Source organism: Triturus cristatus, chromosome 6 (assembly GCF_964204655.1).
Source record: "Triturus cristatus chromosome 6, aTriCri1.1, whole genome shotgun sequence".
NCBI lineage: Eukaryota > Metazoa > Chordata > Amphibia > Caudata > Salamandridae > Triturus > Triturus cristatus.
The window spans coordinates 1,066,178,663-1,066,199,118 of record NC_140589.1 but is presented as its reverse complement, the minus strand read 5'-3'; the positions used below and the strand labels follow the sequence as shown (position 1 = coordinate 1,066,199,118).

At 42.7% G+C, this 20,456-nt stretch overlaps 1 protein-coding gene across 1 annotated transcript in view; it reads right to left on the bottom strand.

Moving 5' to 3' along the window:
• FRMD1 (FERM domain containing 1) overlaps nt 1-20,456 on the bottom strand; it is a 574,048-nt gene that overhangs the window by 49,517 nt on the left and 504,075 nt on the right. Inside the window, exon 11 of the mRNA XM_085611901.1 lies at nt 4,095-4,223. Coding sequence (XP_085468027.1) covers nt 4,095-4,223 — 129 coding nt within the window. The remainder of the gene's footprint in view (nt 1-4,094; nt 4,224-20,456) is intronic.

Genomic DNA, 20,456 nt, shown 5'->3' with positions numbered 1-20,456 from the left:
AGAAATTCACTGAAAAAAACATAGGTTTCACACATGTTAAAGTTAGCTGGACATTTCACTCGTACAAAACCATTGAAATTCCCCCGTTATAGTTAGTTCAGCTAACTATAATTCGCGCGACCGCAATCTACTGCTGATGACGTCACATATTACATCACTCATGACATGGTCAGTGACATCACTCATGACATCACTGATGACATCTCAAATGACATCACTGATGACATTATGTATATGTATGTGTGTATATATATATATATATATTCACTGAAAAAACCATAGGTTTCACACATGTTATAGTTAGCTGGACATTTTACTGATAAAAAACCAATGAAATTCCCCCGTTATAGTTAGTGCAGGCAACTATAACTCAAGCGACCGCAATCCTCTGCTGATGACATATGTGTCTTTATGAAAAAAAAATATTTGCAATATATGTATAGCTAAAATTTAATGGAAGAAGACATGGGCAAATAAGTGTCTAAATACAGTATTAGCATCAGCAGAAGATTGCGGTCGCGTGAGTTATAGTTGCCTGCACTAACTATAACGGGGGAATTTCATTGGTTTTTTATCAGTAAAATGTCCAGCTAACTATAACATGTGTGAAACCTATGGTTTTTTCAGTGAATTTGCAAGGTTTTTTAAATGCTAATTCCTAACTATAACGTGTGTGAAACCTATGGTTTTTTCAGTGAATTTGTACGTTTTTTTAAATGCTAAGTTACTTTACGCCATTCGTGGCGTGCGCGCCCACTTAACGCAGTTCGTTCCGTGCGCGCACGCGGTGCGCTTCGCGCACCGCGCGCCCACTTTACGCAGTTAGTGCCGTGCACGCAGGGTGGGCACGCGGTGTGCTACGCGCACCGCGTGCCCACGTTACGCTGGATGGGCCATGTACGCACGATGCGCTTCGCGCACCGTGCGCACATGGAGGACATATTATGCGCTTTGTTGTGAAAGTTAATGTTTGATTTTTTATAGTGCAATGCATATAAAGATATACAATGCACAAAAGGTGGCCTTCGGGCACCATTTGCACACGGGGTGTGGAGATTGTGGATATTTTATTTTTTATTTATTTTTTTTACCGTACGCGTACGGTAAGCGTAATCGGCGATTTTTCGGAAAAAATTAAAATTGAATTTTTGCCCTTGGGGTATCTTTGAGGACACCTTCATCAAGGCTAGGTGGTTGGGAGCAGTCTAAACAGCCCCTTTATATGTTTTTTGCCTTTGTTTTTCTTGCACCCCCTCAGGGTGCGAGATAGAAAATGGCGGACGCCGCTTCCTGGTTTCGACCGATTCGAATGTTTACTAAGATCTAACAGCCAATCAGAATCGCGCTCGCGCACGGCACCATACGCGTACGGTAAGCTTACCGTAAGCGCACGGTAAGCGCACCGTAAGCTGCCACAGATATATATATTGATTTAAAGGCTATTTTCTCAGGATCTACTGAACAGATTTACACAAAACCTACAAAAGGCACTTCCTTGATCTGTGGACTACCTCTCTGCCAAATTTCAAGTAACTCTGTTCAGCTGTTCGGTCTGTAGCTGTGTCTAAAGGTCCTATGGAAAAATGCATGGGAAAAACGCGTTTTGGGACCCCCCTTTTATCTCAGCCCCCGCTTGACGAATCCCCCCGAGACTTTCAGGGTAGGAGCGGAGCATAGCGCCCCATTAGTTTTGAAAATTTCGCGAGGATTCGTCGACCGGCGCCAAAGTTATTCCAAATAGAATGTTGCGGATTTCCTATGGAAACGTGGTCCTAACTATAACTATCTACTGGCGACCGCCAGTAGATAATGTGTGAATATATATGTATGTTTAGGCACGCTGGAACTCTGCATCTATCACAGCTTCCCAGGAGTTCTCATTTAATTACTTGATTATTAAAAAACAAATTGTAAATCTTTTCCAGATAGGGACAGAATGAAAGATGAATAAATTTCCAAATGGTTTTGCGATTTGAGCCCTTTATCGCCTATTTAAAAAAATAAAAAGAGAGAAAAGAGAGAGGTACACAAAGAAAATAGTCCTGAAATTGTGGCATTAATAAATGTTTCCAGTCCTAAACCCACTGATCTTTAATTATCTTGAACTTCAACAACAGGGGAAGCGTTTTAATGTGTTCGCTTTTGGAGGTTTTTGAGAGCTTTGGTGAAGCAGGACCACACCGTAAATTGGCAGTGCTCAGTCTCACCCCGCCAAAGTCAGGGCTCCACTGCCCCATTTCAAGGTGGTGATGCTGCAAGGTTTTCAACAGCAGAGCCACAGATGGGTCCACCTTCTGAAACTTTTGATGTAACGACCTATGCGTCACAAGGCTGCCAGGTTATGGTGGTAGTTGACCTATACTATTTAGGGCAGGCGAACGTCACTATATTTCCCGGCCCTGGGCTCCCAATGGGAGGCATGACAGTCCCAAGCAGGGAAGTTAAAGAGTGACCCCAATGCACAGGGAGAAAACTTAAGGACCATCGTCTTTTTAAAACAAACTCCTGCTTTGAGAGTTTGTTTATTGGAAAAACATATTTTGTCAAGCATGCAAAACAGATATGGCACCCACTCTGCAAAGGTCGGTGCCCTTAGTGATTTGCCACACTTGTGGTTTCACTGATGGCACATAGTTCCTCGTCTGCATTTGACTTCCTTGTGGGGATCTCTAAATGAGGCCAGTGATTCTCTACCAGAGAAGTGGAGACCATTGAATCTGCTGAACTAGCAGTCAAGCTGTCTAACAGCGAGTACATTACCACTTTAGTTGCTAGCATATTTTAAGAAAAGATAAGATTTTTTTTTGTACAGTTTTATTTTCAAAATAGGCCAATGTAGTTCTCATAGGTATACACTGTCTATGAATATTTACAGTATATCCTTAAAATAGCATTAGGCTTGGAGCATTTTATGAAAGGTTATGATTGGAAATAAAATTCACAAGTATTAGATCAATGGGTTCATCATCTTCTCTAAACAGAGCTTACTGACCCTTGAACTTTGTGCACGTTTACAGATCAGGCTAGTCTTTGGTGAACATAAACTTTCTGACTAAAAGGGCCGATTACGATACAGCCAGTGTTGGAGCCTTTAGGACCGCTTCGTTATGGGCCGGTCGGATTCCTTTCCGACAGCCTCATTTTGATGGAGGCGGTTGGAAAGGAATCCGACTGGTCATTCCGGCTGGTTTCCGACGGGCTTGGAGAGCCTGTCCGCCAGTCGAAATTTGGCCTGTAATCTCAAGGGCGGCTCTTTCTACCCTTGAGATTACAATGCATGCTTTCCATGCCAGTCTGTTCCATGCCAGTCTGTCCGACATGGAAACCATGTCAGAAAGCGTGTTAGGGGGCCCTCAGCAGGGCCCCCTTTGCTGCACGACTTCCGTTTGGAGGCCGAGGGGGCACCTATGGTGCCCTCCTTTTGGTCCCTGAACCTTTAGGCAGGGACCTTGAGGTGCCTGCCACAGGGTGCAGGGATGAACTGCACCTCCCATTTCACCATGGGAGCATGCATTACAGCCGGTTTATGGCCGCAATGCATGCTCCCATAGTAAAATATAGGAATGCAACTGAACAGTGTTCGGTCGCATCCTAATGGGGCGGTCGGGACCGACGACCGGGTGTCGGTTGGCCCCATGGCCAAGTCAGTGTCGGGCGGAAGTGATTCCACCCGACATCGTAATGAGCCCCAAAATATCCACAGCTACTATAAGAGATGTCACAGATTTACAAATACTAAGATGTAAAAAAACAATTTAAGGTTCATTGCCCAGAAACGCTGTAACTAAAATGCCAAGTCAAGTCCATGTCCAATGTAACAAATTCCCATATAGTATGTTTTTCGCTTTCACCCACAATACACATAATATATACAGGACCAGAGCTACCAGAAAGTGAGGTAAGATTTATAGGACCATTTGCAGAGACACAAGGGTGTTGTTTCAGATTGCAGCTCAGGAATGCAATTGTAATCTCAAACTGTTCCTGGATATAGAGTTCTAATTTCTTTGTATAAATCTACCTGTCTCTATTTTTAAATAGGACATAGAACAGTTCAAAAGAAACATCTGAATACATTGAAAACCAAAACGCACCTTGCCAGTTACCCTGCTCCAAACTGGAAAAGTCGAAAGAATCACCCTCAGTGAACTCATCAAACTGACTTGATTCCAGGGGGTCATCAACGGGCACTTCCAGAGGCTCGTCCACGGCAAGCTCCACCTCTGCAACAAGTAAGAAAAGAAAAATATGAAAGAAAAAATATGGGCAGTTTTGATTCATGTATTTATTCTGCTATATCAAAATTAAAAGAATATCTCTATTTCACCGTTGATGTCGATGAGTACTTGCTGACAAAAGGATCATTGCAGCCCTCCGAGGCTCACCCTCGCCCCCACTCTATTGAAAGGCAGTCGGTATCCATTACTTTGAAGACACTGATTAGTATTTTATCCTTACAGATTAAAGTGGCTGCATGTTTGGCAATTAAACAATCTTACATTTAGTGGTTGTATCACATGTTGGCCCTTGGGTGCCTGAATGAATGATCAGACAGAGGCAGACACTAACTCGCTAGGTTTTAGCTTGGCGGTCTCAGAAGAACCGTCAACTCAGAACATGCTCGCCCCTTTTATTTTACATGTCCCTATGAACTTAACCATACTGCCAAAAACAATTGCTTAATTTGAAATGTGGTTTCTGGTGCTCGGCACCAGCACTTAACTGTCAACACCAGCACTTATGACAGGCTGCCATATGCCTGCCTCATGGTGGCGATGTTTGTCTAATTTAGAGAACAGCACAATAACAGTTGTTTATTAATACAATTTACATTACAAAGGACTAATACATGCCCCCTAAGCCATTCTGATAGCTTTGGGGTCCTGGAATAGTCTAAAATGTCACACTGGAAAGGTGTATGATGGTTATTAGTTGTACTGCTACTGTCCCTGTCAGCACTTGTAGGGGTAATCGGTGGTGGAAGCTGCAGTAGCTTTCTGATGAGGGCCCAGGCACTTATTTATTTACAAATTACGTACTGGTCAAAACCAAAATGGATTTCAATCTGGAAGCCAGCCGTATCAAGCATGTGCAACACTACAGGCCCGATTAATCAGAATTTCATTAATGAATATTACATTTTTAAACTGATAACTTTCAGGGGATTTAGATGTGTCGTAAAATCAAAGGAGAAACACAAATTAGAGAAAGGCAAGAGAAGAAAAGTGAGCTTGCCTGAACATTGAATAGGGTCAGCACTGAGGACTTTCTTGGCCCCATGTAATGTGCTTGTGGCACAAGCGATGCTTCAACGTTCTATTTGCTCGGTTTTGCGCAAGCCGCGGCTCAGGTTTGAAAAAAAATGAATAAACAAAAACTAATGGGTCTATTTCCACACCTATACATGACACATTTGAAACAGGAAAATAATTAAGAACACTGGTAATCTTTTATGTTCAGATCCGTTTTTGTTATAATTGTAACATTAGCAGGATACATAGTAACAATGGTTCATACAGCCAAATGTGAAAATAACATTTCATTTTGATTTTCAGTCTATGGATCGCTAGTCTAGATCGATACCACTCACCTAATAATTACAGTCCTGGCCTCTCTACACGAATCCGAGGGGACAGTAAGGGAGGATACAGGAGTTTTAGCATGTTTTAGGAGATATTATCAAATCTGTGTCATAAAAACATGTAAAACAACAGCGATAACTCACCTAGTCTTGCATGCCCCCATGTAACCACGCACTCAGGGTCGCACAGCCTCAGTCCCCAACCTGAGTAAAGCACACCTATGACCTAGAAGAACTCTGGTTATTTGTACCTCTGTCCTTTAATGAAGACAAAAACCCCTGGCTACTCCAGTTGTGTGAACAGCTGCACTATATCGTATTTTTCTACCTTCATCCTAGTGAGATGCCAAAATGATGAGGTCAACCCCAACGTAATAATCTCCCTCTTCAAAGCCTGGAAGACTCTGCATAAACAACCTGTATTCAGTCCTATTCTGACCTATTTAATGATAGCCAGTCCATATTTTCACAATGACTGTCCAGATTCTATACGAGTATAGCTCTAGCACTTACTTTAATTTAGTAAATCTAGCACTCGGAGGGGCCCTTCTGATGTGTTCTTTAGTCTGACTGTAAAAGTGTCCTTATTGCTTGTCTAGTGGCTGTGGTCTGCCACAGGGAGTGAGGTGATCCATAACTCAAGGGGCATGCACCCATCACGTCACTGTGCTTGCACCACTCCCAGGGCATGCCAAGAGGGTGTTGTGAGCGTGTTGCAAGGCGTGGAGGCTGTTTGTTCCAATTCATTTAGTGTGCCCCAGATAATTTTCAGCTATGGTGTGTCTCCTTCTAGATAAAGAACCTTGAGACATAGAGTCCTTGTCCATGATAGCCCACCAAAAGTTGGACATTACCCTCCCCAATTCCAGTCCTGAATTCCACCCTCACTACTTCAGGGTTACGATTTTAGGAGTGCTTTAGAAAAAATTACAATCTGAACAAATTTGACTATTTATAGATCCCATACTCTATATCAACTAATAACTCTGACCTCACTTGTAGGAAAGAGCAAACAATGAATCAGGGGATCCTGAAGAACCTAAGTAGAGATCTTACAACTTATAATATTTGCTTGAGACTTCGGCTTTCACCTGAATGACCCCTGAAGATTTTCTTTACCAGACAAAGAGATTAATCTAATACATACACAGGTGGCTTTCTCAGGGAGCAAATCTGCTCAACATCTATCTGATTTCAGATCCTGTATCAATCCGGTCTCAATGATTTATGATATACACTAGATGAATTAAGAAGTGCCCGTCTCCCCTACCTTAAATGCTCCTCAACCCAGAATAATACGTCCTCCTATATTGCCCAGTTTATTCACACCTGAAAATGTTCTGGCTTCAATGGTGAAACTGCACGCAAAAAAAATAACCATTCAAGATCACTCTTTAGATATGTTTAACTTTCCAAAAAGTATATAAAACACAGTGATGGACTAACATGTTTGTTTAAATCTACATAGACAGAAACAAACTTTATAGGTAAGAACTCATCAAGTCTGACTCAAGATACTGCAATTATTTCATTAAGTTTTTAAGTTGACTCTGCAACAGATTATCAATAATGACAAGAACCCTTTTTTCCATCCAAAGATGAGACAACTAGAAAAACTAAGGTACCCTCCGTGTCTTTGTTAATATTAATGACGAATAAGATTAAGGAACTAACAAGCAAATACTAACGTTCCCAGCCAAAGTTGTTTATCATTGTTTTACCTAAACCGTCCGAATTACCACGAGTTAATAAAAAGGGTACCCGTAAAGTGAGTTTCCCTTCTTCGATGGAAGATCACATCCAATCACATAAATCTTCCTCTAACTTTGTAGTCACAGCTCTCAACTCTTTGGCTGAACCGTTTGTACCTCTCGAGGAGGTATTCGTGACATCATGTTCTGCTCCACCTTTAGGAGATCTAGACCAGGTATGCATTGCTCAGACAATTTCCAGGCCTAATGCAGGTGTATACACAATAACAGTTGGTTCATACCTTCTGGCACATATAAGTAAGTTATATTTGAAAATCTATTCCCTTAAAATGATCAGCCAATGAATCAATGTCAAAGTTCTTCATTTGATTCACATACTGAGTACTACAGTCAACAGATACTGCTCTTAAAGAGTATTAGACATATAATTCATCCACCTGGAATCTCCAATGTGCCTGACCCTCGTTTTCTTCTGATGCAGTCTGTGCTATGATTTAGGTACATGGCAACAATTTGCATTATTGTACCATGCATGCATCTTTACCTTCCAACCGTTCCTTATATTTTCTTGATATATGTACTGCCTTTTATACTCTCCATGAGACCATCTTATCAGGAGCAAATTGTTGGAGTGTAGTGAGTCATTTTGCAAGGCCTTAAAAACATGGCTTTCCCCCCTTTAATTGTTAGGCCTCTTTTTTGTCTTTCCTATGACCGCCGGTTCTATCCACAGCGCCTTGACGCCTTGAGGCAAAGTTTGCGCTCTAGAAGGCTAATATTCAATCATTCATAGTTGCCACAAAAGGGGTCAGACAGACATATTCTATCCCTAAGACCAAGTCGAATTGGCAACAAGTAGCAGTGACCCTCCAAGCTCAGTAAACTATAACTGGTAAATTGTCATGTTTACTTTTTGTTTTCAAACAATTGTTTTAATATTACTTTAAGGCTTACCTAGAGCATTAATTTAACCTTTGTTGTTTTCAGTGAATTTCTAGGATTTGTATAAACATAAAGTTAAATAATATTACCATGCCTAACTATAATGTCACTTTAACCTTTGTTTTTTTCAGTCCGTGGATCCCATCCTCCGGAGCCCGATGACTGCTGCAGTGTTCTAGGGAGGCCATCACCCATTACACTGCATTTCTCTGCCAGGAGGGTGGGAGCATACACTACATGCACTTTCCCGGGCAGGGAACACAACTTTGCTCCCACCCTGGTGGGAGCCAAGAAAAATTCTTTACTCGCCCAGGTGGAAGCAGAATTAAAGAGCTGGGTCCCAACAGCACCACAATGGCTGCTTTTTTGGGAGTTGGCCAGGACAACAGGGGTCTTTGTGACTCCAACAATCAAGGCTGTTGGGGGTGCCCCAGGTGGGTAACGCTTCTTTTCAGCTTAAGTGCTGGGCTCCTTGGGGTTGGATATGTTGTGGGTGCCCCAGGTGGGTACAGGGGCTCACACAGATGAAAATGAATTATAAATGAGCAACAAGAGCTGCTCAATTATTATTCACTATGTGTAAGGAGTGCCCCATAATGCCCTAGAACTTTTTTCTATCATATTTTTCGTTCCTAGTTTTACCCCTACAATGGGCAGGGACACAAACAACCATTTTTCTTTTTTTAACATGTGGGGGTCTACTGAGATTGCAGCAGCCACACAGCAACAATTAAAACAAGCATTGGCATAGCCAATAGGTCTCGCCTTTGGGACCTTATAAGTGTTTAGATAACCAGCACAATATCCTTGGTGCAACAACATCAACTGTTGCATAGCTAAACACTTATAAGGTCCCAAAGGCGAGACCTATTGACTATGCCAATGCTTGTTTTCAAACATATTTGGTCTCAGAGGATGGGGACACCAGGGCCTAAAAATGCTCAGAGTGGGTCTGCACGACCGCCTCAACAAACCTTCTTGGGGCACTGGGACCCCATCCCTCAGTGCACAAGAAGGCATGGAGAGATTAGTCACGTCACCCCCCCTCCCATTTTTTGTCTATTTGGCCCCAGGGGATGTGGTCCCCCGAGCATTTTAACGCTCAGGGAGTGGGGCTGCATGCCCTCTATTCCTTTTTGTAATTGTATTTAGTCCTGGGGAATGGGGTCCCGGGGGCCAATTAAGGGTTGTGATGTCATTTAGATGTCATCAGTGAAGTCATAAATGATGTAGGAGCTGGAGCTGTATGCTCTTCAGGTGGAGTGCAAGGCCCCATTGTGATTGGTTCGACCACTGCATTTTCTGGCCTGAAAAAGTAAAAAAAAGACTCCAAGATATGTTGATGTTTTTTAAATAATTAGGGCTTTGTTGAAAATATTTTATGGCAATCACTTTAATTAAGCATTGTAATGTGTGAATGTATACAATATACATTTGAATATAGTTATTGGCAAAATGTTTACAAAGACAATAGGTCTGATTTATCTTGGAGAGTGAGAGATATATCGATATATATATATTACCTACTGGCGGTCGCCAGCAGGTAGTTATAGTTAGGACCCTCTTACCATAGGAAATCCGCAACATTCTATTTTGAATAACTTTGGCGCCGGTCGACGAATCCTCGCCAAATTTTCAAAATAGGTGGGGCGTTGCGCTCCGCTCCTACCCTGAAAGTCTCGGGGGGATTCGTCAAGCGGGGGCTGAGATAAAAGGGGGATCCCAAAACGCGTTTTTCCCATGCATTTTTCCATAGGACCTTTAGACACAGCTACAGCCCGAACGGCTGAACAGAGTTAAATGAAATTTGGCAGAGAGGTAGTCCTCAGGTCAAGGAAGTGCCTTTTGTAGGTTTGGTGTAAATCTGTTCAGTAGATTCTGAGAAAATAGCCTTTAAATCAATATATATATCTGAGCCAGCTTACGGTGCGCTTACGGTGCGCTTACCGTACGCGTATGGTGACGTGCGCGAGCGCGATTCTGATTGGCCGTTAGATCTTAGTAAACATTCGAATGGGTCGAAACCAGGAAGCGGCGGCCGCCATTTTCTCTCTCGCACTCTGACAGGGGATTGAAAAACAAAGGGCAAAAACATGTAAAGGGGCTGTTTAGACAGCCCCCAAGCACCTAGCCATGATGAGGGAGTCCCCAACGATCCCCCAAGGCAAAAAAGGCAATTTTAATTTTTTCGAAAATTTCGCCGATTACGCTTACCGTACGCGTACGGTAAATAATATTAAAAAAAATAAAAAAGTATCCACACTCACCCCACCCCATGTGCAAATGGTTCCCTGAAGGGCACCATTTGTGCATGGCATATAACAATGAAGAAAAACTAATATATTATCTGTCACAACGATGCTCATCATATGTCCTCCATGTGCGCACGGTGCGCGAAGCGCATCGTGCGTTCATGGCCCATCTAGCGTAACGTGGGCACGCGGTGCGCAAAGCGCACCGCGTGCTCACTGTGCGCGCACGGTGCGCGAAGCGCACCGTGCACGCACGGAACGAACTGCGTTAAGTGGGCGCGCACGCCACGAATGGCGTAAAGTAACTTAGCATTTAAAAAACCGTACAAATTCACTGAAAAAACCATAGGTTTCACACACGTTATAGTTAGGAATTAGCATTTAAAAAACCTTGCAAATTCACTGAAAAAACCATAGGTTTCACACATGTTATAGTTAGCTGGACATTTTACTGATAAAAAACCAATGAAATTCCACGTTATAGTTAGTGCAGGCAACTATAACTCACGCAACCGCAATCCTCTGCTGATGACATATGTGTCTTTATGAAAAAAAAATATTTGTAATATATGTATAGCTAAAATTTAATGGAAGAAGACATGGGCAAATAAGTGTCTAAATACAGTATTAGCATCAGCAGAGGATTGTGGTTGCGTGAGTTATAGTTGCCTGCACTAACTATAACGTGGAATTTCATTGGTTTTTTATCAGTAAAATGTCCAGCTAACTATAACATGTGTGAAACCTATGGTTTTTTCAGTGAATATATATATATTCACTGAAAAACCTAAGGTTAAAGTAACTTTATAGTTAGTTGAAAATGTCTGTGACAACATTAACGTTTTGACCTAAAAAAACACACACACAAAAATTCAACAGTTATAGTTATCAGAGCTAACTACAACTGGTGTCCCACCATGCACCGCTTATGACCTCACATAATACATCACTAATCACATTTTCTACGACATCATTTATGACTTCACTGATGACATCTAAATGACATCACAACCCTTAATTGGCCCCCGGGACCCCATTCCCCAGGACTAAATACAATTAAAAAAAGGAATAGAGGGCATGCAGCCCCACTCCCTGAGCGTTAAAATGCTCGGGGGACCACATCCCCTGGGGCCAAATAGACAAAAAATGGGAGGGGGGGGGGACGTGACTAATCTCTCCATGCCTTCTTGTGCACTGAGGGATGGGGTCCCAGTGCCCCAAGAAGGTTTGTTGAGGCGGTCGTGCAGCCCCACTCTGAGCATTTTTAGGCCCTGGTGTCCCCATCCTCTGAGACCAAATATGTTTAAAAACAAGCATTGGCATAGTCAATAGGTCTCGCCTTTGGGACCTTATAAGTGTTTAGCTATGCAACAGTTGATGTTGTTGCACCAAGGATATTGTGCTGGTTAACTAAACACTTATAAGGTCCCAAAGGCGAGACCTATTGGCTATGCCAATGCTTGTTTTAATTGTTGCTGTGGGGCTGCTGCAATCTCAGTAGACCCCCACATGTTAAAAAACAAATGGTTGTTGGTGTCCCTGACCATTGTAGGGGTAAAACTAGGAACGAAAAATATGATAGAAAAAAGTTCTAGGGCATTATGGGGCACTCCTTACACTTAGTGAATAATAAATGAGCAGCTCTTGTTGCTCATTTATAATTTATTTTCATCTGCGTGAGCCCCTGTGCCCACCTGGGGCACCCACAACATATCCAACCCCAAGGAGCCCAGCACTTAAGCTGAAAAGAAGCGTTACCCACCTGGGGCACCCCCAACAGCCTTGATTGTTGGAGTCACAAAGACCCCTGTTGTCCTGGCCAACTCCCAAAAAAGCAGCCATTGTGGTGCTGTTGGGACCCAGCTCTTTAATTCTGCTTCCACCTGGGCGAGTAAAGAATTTTTCTTGGCTCCCACCAGGGTGGGAGCAAAGTTGTGTTCCCTGCCCGGGAAAGTGCATGTAGTGTATGCTCCCACCCTCCTGGCAGAGAAATGCAGTGTAATGGGTGATGGCCTCCCTAGAACACTGCAGCAGTCATAGGGCTCCGGAGGATGGGATCCACGGACTGAAAAAAACAAAGGTTAAAGTGACATTATAGTTAGGCATGGTAATATTATTTAACTTTATGTTAATACAAATCCTAGAAATTCACTGAAAAAAACAAAGGTTAAATTAATGCTCTAGGTAAGCCTTAAAGTAATATTAAAACAATTGTTTGAAAACAAAAAGTAAACATGACAATTTACCAGTTATAGTTTACTGAGCTTGGAGGGTCACTGCTACTTGTTGCCAATTCGACTTGGTCTTAGGGATAGAATATGTCTGTCTGACCCCTTTTGTGGCAACTATGAATGAATGAATATTAGCCTTCTAGAGCGCAAACTTTGCCTCAAGGCGTCAAGGGGTGTGGATAGAACCGGCGGTCATAGGAAAGACAAAAAAGAGGCCTAACAATTAAAGGGGGGAAAGCCATGTTTTTAAGGCCTTGCAAAATGACTCACTACACTCCAACAATTTGCTTCTGATAAGATGGTCTCATGGAGAGTATAAAAGGCAGTACATATATCAAGAAAATATAAGGAACGGTTGGAAGGTAAAGATACATGCATGGTACAATAATGCAAATTGTTGCCATGCACCTAAATCATAGCACAGACTGCATCAGAAGAAAACGAGGGTCAGGCACATTGGAGATTCCAGGTGGATGAATTATATGTCTAATACTCTTTAAGAGCAGTATCTGTTGACTGTAGTACTTAGTATGTGAATCAAATGAAGAACTTTGACATTGATTCATTGGCTGATCATTTTAAGGGAATAGATTTTCAAATATAACTTACTTATATGTGCCAGAAGGTATGAACCAACTATTATTGTGTATACACCTGCATTAGGCCGGTAAATTGTCTGAGCAATGCATACCTGGTCTAGATCTCCTAAAGGTGGAGCACAACATGATGTCACGAATACCTCCTTGAGAGGTACAAACGGTTCAGCCAAAGAGTTGAGAGCTGTGACTACAAAGTTAGAGGAAGATTTATGTGATTGGATGTGATCTTCCATTGAAGAAGGGAAACTCACTTTACGGGTACCCTTTTTATCAACTTGTGGTAATTCGGACGGTTTAGGTAAAACAATGATAAACAACTTTGGCTGGGAACGTTAGTATTTGCTTGTTAGTTCCTTAATCTTATTCGTCATTAATATTAACAAAGAAATGGAGGGTACCTTAGTTTTTCTAGTTGTCTCATCTTTGGATGGAAAAAAGGGTTCTTGTCATTATTGATAATCTGTTGCAGAGTCAACTTAAAAACTTAATGAAATAATTGCAGTATCTTGAGTCAGACTTGATGAGTTCTTACCTATAAAGTTTGCTTCTGTCTATGTAGATTTAAACAAACATGTTAGTCCATCACTGTGTTTTATGTACTTTTTGGAAAGTTAAACATTTCTAAAGAGTGATCTTGAATGGTTATTTTTTTTGCGTGCAGTTTCACCATTGAAGCCAGAACATTTTCAGGTGTGAATAAACTGGGCAATATAGGAGGACGTATTATTCTGGGTTGAGGAGCATTTAAGGTAGGGGAGACGGGCACTTCTTCATTCATCTAGTGTATATCATAAATCATTGAGACCGGATTGATACAGGATCTGAAATCAGATAGATGTTGAGCAGATTTGCTCCCTGAGAAAGCCACCTGTGTATGTATTAGATTAATCTCTTTGTCTGGTAAAGAAAATCTTCAGGGGTCATGCAGGTGAAAGCCGAAGACTCAAGCAAATATTATAAGTTGTAAGATCTCTACTTAGGTTCCTCAGGATCCCCTGATTCATTGTTTGCTCTTTCCTACAAGTGAGGTCAGAGTTATTAGTTGATATAGAGTATGGGATCTATAAATAGTCAAATTTGTTCAGATTGTAATTTTTCTAAAGCACAACTAAAACCGTAACCCTGAAGTAGTGAGGGTGTGTTGGACCTATGTCCTAGGGGTAGCTTGGCCCAGGTCAACAGGCTAACATCTCCACTTGGCCTTTCATGCTTGCATCCTACTCAGCTCACAATCTTGCGCAGCACCACCCAAAAGAAAGGACACTACACTGTTCTTTTTTTAAAAAAAAGGTAGAAAAGTTTATCTTCCCTTTTCAAATGAATCAATTTGGTTTTTATCCTCTACATTCCAGTTTCACAACATTGCATTATGTTCTAAATGGTAATACTAGTCAACATCAGATTGGCAGATAATTCATCAACACAGGATAATGTAACCCAGCGCCTTAAATTCCAGCCCCAATTACAGTACCACGTATAACATGTACATCCCACTGGCAATCAAATGGTTATATATTCTGTACAATCTTCTTCAAGGCAGATGAGTACATTACAGCTAATTCAAGATCCTACAAGGTCTTTGGGACCAGATTGTTACTCTAGCAAGTTTCCTCCAGGGTATACACGATAAGGGCACCCCCAGCGCTATTCTCAAATCCCACAATGCGCTCGGAAACAGTTGGATGCACTAAGCTCTATACTTTGATGTACCAGGGATAGTCTTATGTAGGCTGTCAGTTCTAGTCCTCTTGTTGAAAGTTTACCCCCAGGAGGCCCAGCTTACTCTATGCCTGGCTTCCTCCTCACGGGGTGCTTCACGGAGACAGGGGCCGAGTTCCTGGCTAATTTCTACCAAAACTTGACATTCAAGGGGGGTTTCTCCTCGGGGAGGGGCGAAACCAGGGACCTTTTTCTTCCGCCCGCCTCCCCAGGATCTTTGCGACTTGCAGGCTTCCAAGTGAGTTGAGGCCCCGCTCCACAGCGTTTCCCCCCCAGTCCGTCGGCCTCACCTCAGTAACGGTCTCTGGAGGAGTTCAACGCCGGGGGCAGGTCATCCTCAGCTCTTCGTTGTCCTCACACCCCCGACACCAGTACTTCGAGCCTCCGCTTCGACTAGAGGCGCACCCGACGCCGACAGGAGCAGCGCGGCTCTCGGGGGGCGCGGCTTCCTCACTCACCCAGGAGCGGCGGGGGCGGCGCTCCAAAATCCACCCCCGTCACGTGACACTAGTCAGGCCGCTTCAGAGCTCGATACAGCCCTCGTTTCCTCAGCGCAGCCTCCTCACACCCCCGGCTGCGTCGCTGGCCCGCAACTGGCACACTGGAGCCCCAGATCTCCCCACAAGGCCCCAAGAGACTTCAGGGACGCTCTACTAGATCCTGGTCCGCGGCAGTGAGTGTTCCCAACTAAGGTTCCAGACGGGGGGTGGTTAAAGTTAAACAGGCGATCTGCACACCCAGGCAGTCACATTGGTAAGCCAACTCCTGGGGACTACAGCCAAGTCTCCTTCCTCTCTGTCAGGAAGATGATCAGTCGATAGTTCTGGAGTCCAGTATCCCAGGGGTCTACCAGGATGTAGGAGTGTCAGTCAGTCAGTCAACAATAGCTTTATTCGGTTAATAATTAAAACCATCAAAGCATACAGACGATTTCATTTGCAAAAAGTTACATATAAAAATGATTAACAAAGAAAATTCAGACAATACAAAGTACACAATTATACATAAGAATATGTTTACACAAATAATTGGCGAAAGTGTTAAAAGATATAAAACAGGCCAAAATTTAAAAGACTATTTCATGATTTCGAAAGAAAGAAGATAAAAAAGGCCTGGTCTCGGACTCTCACACATTATAAAAAGACTAAAAATATATTAAACTACATTCGATTTCTACTTCTGATAGCCCCTGACAGATAACTGGCAACTCCAAAACAGACAAAGGGAGAGCCCAGCATTTGCAGAAACACCAAGGCGGGCCTTACTTGGTCAAAGTGATAGTTTTTAAAAATTGGGCAAATAAATTTCTTACGTAACAGAGTGTAGAATTTGCAGCAAAAAATCATATGCAGCGTATTTTGTACGGAGGCGTTGTCACATGGACAGGGGCCCAAAGTGCCCTCTTTAAAAAAGCCCTTCGGGTGTGCTAGGAGCCAGGGTAACATGTCATGTTTAAACCTAATCAATAAAAACAAATGAAAAGGGTTATTAATATAAGTCAGGTATGGCTGCATCTCATAGCCCATACTTAACATGACAAATCTCCTGACAGACGGTTTACACACTTCCTCGCCTTCTCTCTGCAACTTTGCCCTACACATGAACTGAGACTTTAAGTCTTTTATTTTCGATTTAGACAGCTCACAGGGTCTCTCAAATAATTCTAGGCAGCCAAGAGTCTCCATCTTAGATTTAATATATCGTAGCCAGGGAATGCACATGGCTTTGTCAAGGACCAGACAATCTTGTATTATGAGCTGGTTTAGGGTTGGTGGGTGCTGCGCCTAAACCCTTAGCCAACCCAATAAAGGGGCAACGGCAATCTGGTCCACTAAATATTCAGCCCCCAGATCTTCATGAATATTAAAAATTGAAGTAGAAACAGGCAATGACAAAAGTTTCCGGAAAAAGGCATTCTCAATTGGTTGAATCTCCACTGCGGATGCATAGCCCCAGACCTCACTACCGTACAGGGCCATAGGCACGCACTTAGCGTTGTATATTTTCAAAATCGCGGGCAAGGGCTTGCAACCCAGCCGTTTTGCAAAACCCAACAACGCTCCAGTTGCCCTGGCGAGGATATTCTGTTTCAGCGCGCGTTGCGCGACCCATGAACCTCGGTCATCAAAAGTGACCCCCAAATATGGAAAGGTCTGGACTTTTGTTAGCACCTGCTTGTTGCAGAAGAATTTAACCTTTTTTGCAGCTCCATCTCCTATTGTCATAGAATGAGATTTCTTAAAATTTATTACTAAGTCCAGAGAGACCATAAAATCATTAAAACCATTTAAAAGGGCTTGAAGTCCTCTAGCAGTTCTAGCCAATAAGACCGTGTCATCCGCATACAGCAACGCGGGAATCAACTTAGTACCTACTCTTGGGATGTCTTTACAAGATGAAGACAAAACGTCCCCCAGGTTATTAATATAGAGTGAGAAGAGCAGGGGGGCCAGAATGCACCCCTGTCTCACCCCACGCTTCACCTGCCAGGCATCAGTTAGATTCCCGTCCTTATTATAACGGACCGCCGCAGTAGTATCTTCATGTATAAGTGCCAAAAAGGAAATCAGCACGGGGTCAAGACCCATAGTTGCCAGGGAAGCCCATAGTTTTTGGCGATTAACCAAATCAAAAGCAGTCGATAGGTCCATGAATGCTAAATGTAAGACCCCCTGCTTCACAATCGTATACTTCCCAATGATAAGATGCAAATTAAGGCATTGGCCTACCGTGCTCATTCCCCTTCTGAAACCATACTGTAGGTCCGAAATAATGGAGTTATCCTCCAGCCAAGATGTTAACCGTGCTAGGACAACTTTACCCATTATTTTTGTTGCGGAGTCAAGAAGCGAAATAGGCCGATAACATGCCGGGTCCTCTCTTGTACCTTTTTTAAATATTGGTACTATCACGGCCTTACCCCAAGAACGGGGAACACCCTCCTTTGCTGCCGCATTAAAAACTGAGGTTAGAATTTTCGCCCAGTAGTTGGAATCTGCCTTGTACAAATCCGCCGGGACACCATCGGGGCCGGGTGCTTTGCCCTTTGCCATTGATTCGATGGCGTCCTGAACTTCAGTCTCAGTAAAATTAATTGTCGATGACAGATTTGTATCCCCAAAATTTACAGGATTCTGGTCAGGAATCTCAGAATAAAGGCCACTAAAATGTGACACCCATTTATCTGGGGCAATGAGGCAATCATTAATAGTATTTTCCAATTCATTAAAAAGTGGGCTGTTAATTACCTTCCAAAATTGGGAACTACTTTTTAAGACACTAGCGTCTGACAGTTCTTCCCACGCCAATTTTTTCAAGCAAGATTTCCTTGCCTTTAGGGCTTTTTTGAAGGATCTTCTTGCCTCCACAATCCTACTGGTATCTTTCGCGCCGTCTTTTAAGGCCAGCAAAAGAATAGAGTGCGCGCTACTACATGCCTGATCAAACCAGTTTTTATGCTTCTTAGGTCTTGGTTTCCCAACGAGAGTTAACTTATCCATAACCTGACTGGTGATTCGCTCAAAGGCACCAAGGATATCCTCTGATTTGGATTCAATCGCTAGGCAAATATTAAAATCCTCCCGGTTACTATGATACAATTTCTCAAGAAAATCACTAGGGGTAATAACCTCCCATCTCAAACGAGTTCCCTGTTTAGTGGGGACTATGTTTGGATTAGAAATTGTAGACATATGAATAGGCCTAAGGACATTCTTAATGTTTAATTCCAGAGATAGTGGGTTATGGTCACTAAGAACATTAGCCGTGACACAAAAAGGTCCTATCAGTCCCTTCATAGTACAGGAAATTAATATATGATCAATAATACTGTTGATACCCTGACCAGTAAATGTGGGCACAGGAGGTACTAAATTCTGCAATGGCATAAATAAATTAAAAGCAGATACAATACTGTCTAGAAACATCCCACCTTTTGAAAAATCAAAAAGGGCTTCCTCCTGCGGACAATGAGCCTGCTCAAAATTTTCAAAACAATTGGATTGTCTTAAATGAGTATTAAAATCGCCAAACAATAACAAATAATAAGGGGTAACATTATTTGCATCGAAATCCTCTAAAAAGGTAAATAAAGCCTTTAAATGCTCCAATTCGTCCGTCCTCGTAAATTAATTATAAAAGTTCACCACTAACAATGATGGGAGGTTGACACCTACAACCTTAACCGCCAATATATTGGGTGAACTAGTCTTAACAAGTTCTGTGCTATATAATAGCTTAAGACTAAATAATAACAAGAGGCCACCACTGGGTCTCCCCGAGGAAGAAGGGAGAGCGTATTTAATAAAGGACTGGAACCCATCCAGGTAAAAAGGATCTCTGGCCTCCCACGTCTCTTGTAAAGCAATTATATGGTAGGAAGCGAGAAATGTCTTCCAAACTGAATCCTCTCTTTTTGTTCTCAACCCCGCTATATTCCATGACAGAGCAATAACCCTATTTACTAAAACATTGGCCACACTATTACCCGTAACCAAGGGATGGAGGGAGGAGTCCGTAACCTCCTCCCTAACCAGAGCCCTTACAGGCGGGTAATTAAGTGTGCCGGCGGAAGCGTTAACCTTATTATCTGGGGTGAAGTTAATTTTTAGCCGATTAAAACCCTTATCCCGATCAATGAGTCCGGTAACGGAACTAACACCCGAACCATAAGGACCAGAATTATCATTTGCAGGCATCGCACTTCCATCGTTTTCCATACACACTCCACTGACTTCAATATCCCAAGACTGGCTGTGCGCTACATGAAGTCAGTCATTTGTGTCCAGAGAACTAAGGACCTCATATCTATTACTCAAGGCCAGGGGTCTAAACGCAGGGACAGGTTGGGCGTTATAGCCAGTAATCCCGCCCCGTCTCTGTAAGTGAGGTGGATAGAAAAACCCCAATGGGAGGATATTCACAAAATCATCGTGTAATCTAGACGTTCCTGCCTGCCTAAAGATGTTAGCTACCAGATCCGGAGAGCTAAAACTCACAACTACACAGTCGCCCTTAAGTGTCTTATTTAGTTTCCCCACCCAGGGAACCCTTCTTACCATTTTAAAACACTTAAAAAGGTGGCTCCCCAAGACTGTCTTTTCAGCTAAAAAATGTAGGGCTTTGTTTCTTAAAGAAGACCAATTTTCTTCCTTCCCATCAGTAGATGGAGGGACATTTGCCAGAATGACAGTATACGGACAAGCCTCTGGTGGCAAATGCAAAGGATATTCTTTGGTTATCTGTGTGGGGGGCAAGCTTACTCTCCTCGGGACATCCCGAGAGCTCAAGTTAACACCTCCAGGTGGATCAACAGGTGGTGCAACAGCCACTGCAGCTTGGTTAGTAACACCTACAGTGGAAAATATCATGGAATCAGCTAGGTCGGATACTCTGGATATAACTCCTGCTAGGGTGGGTTT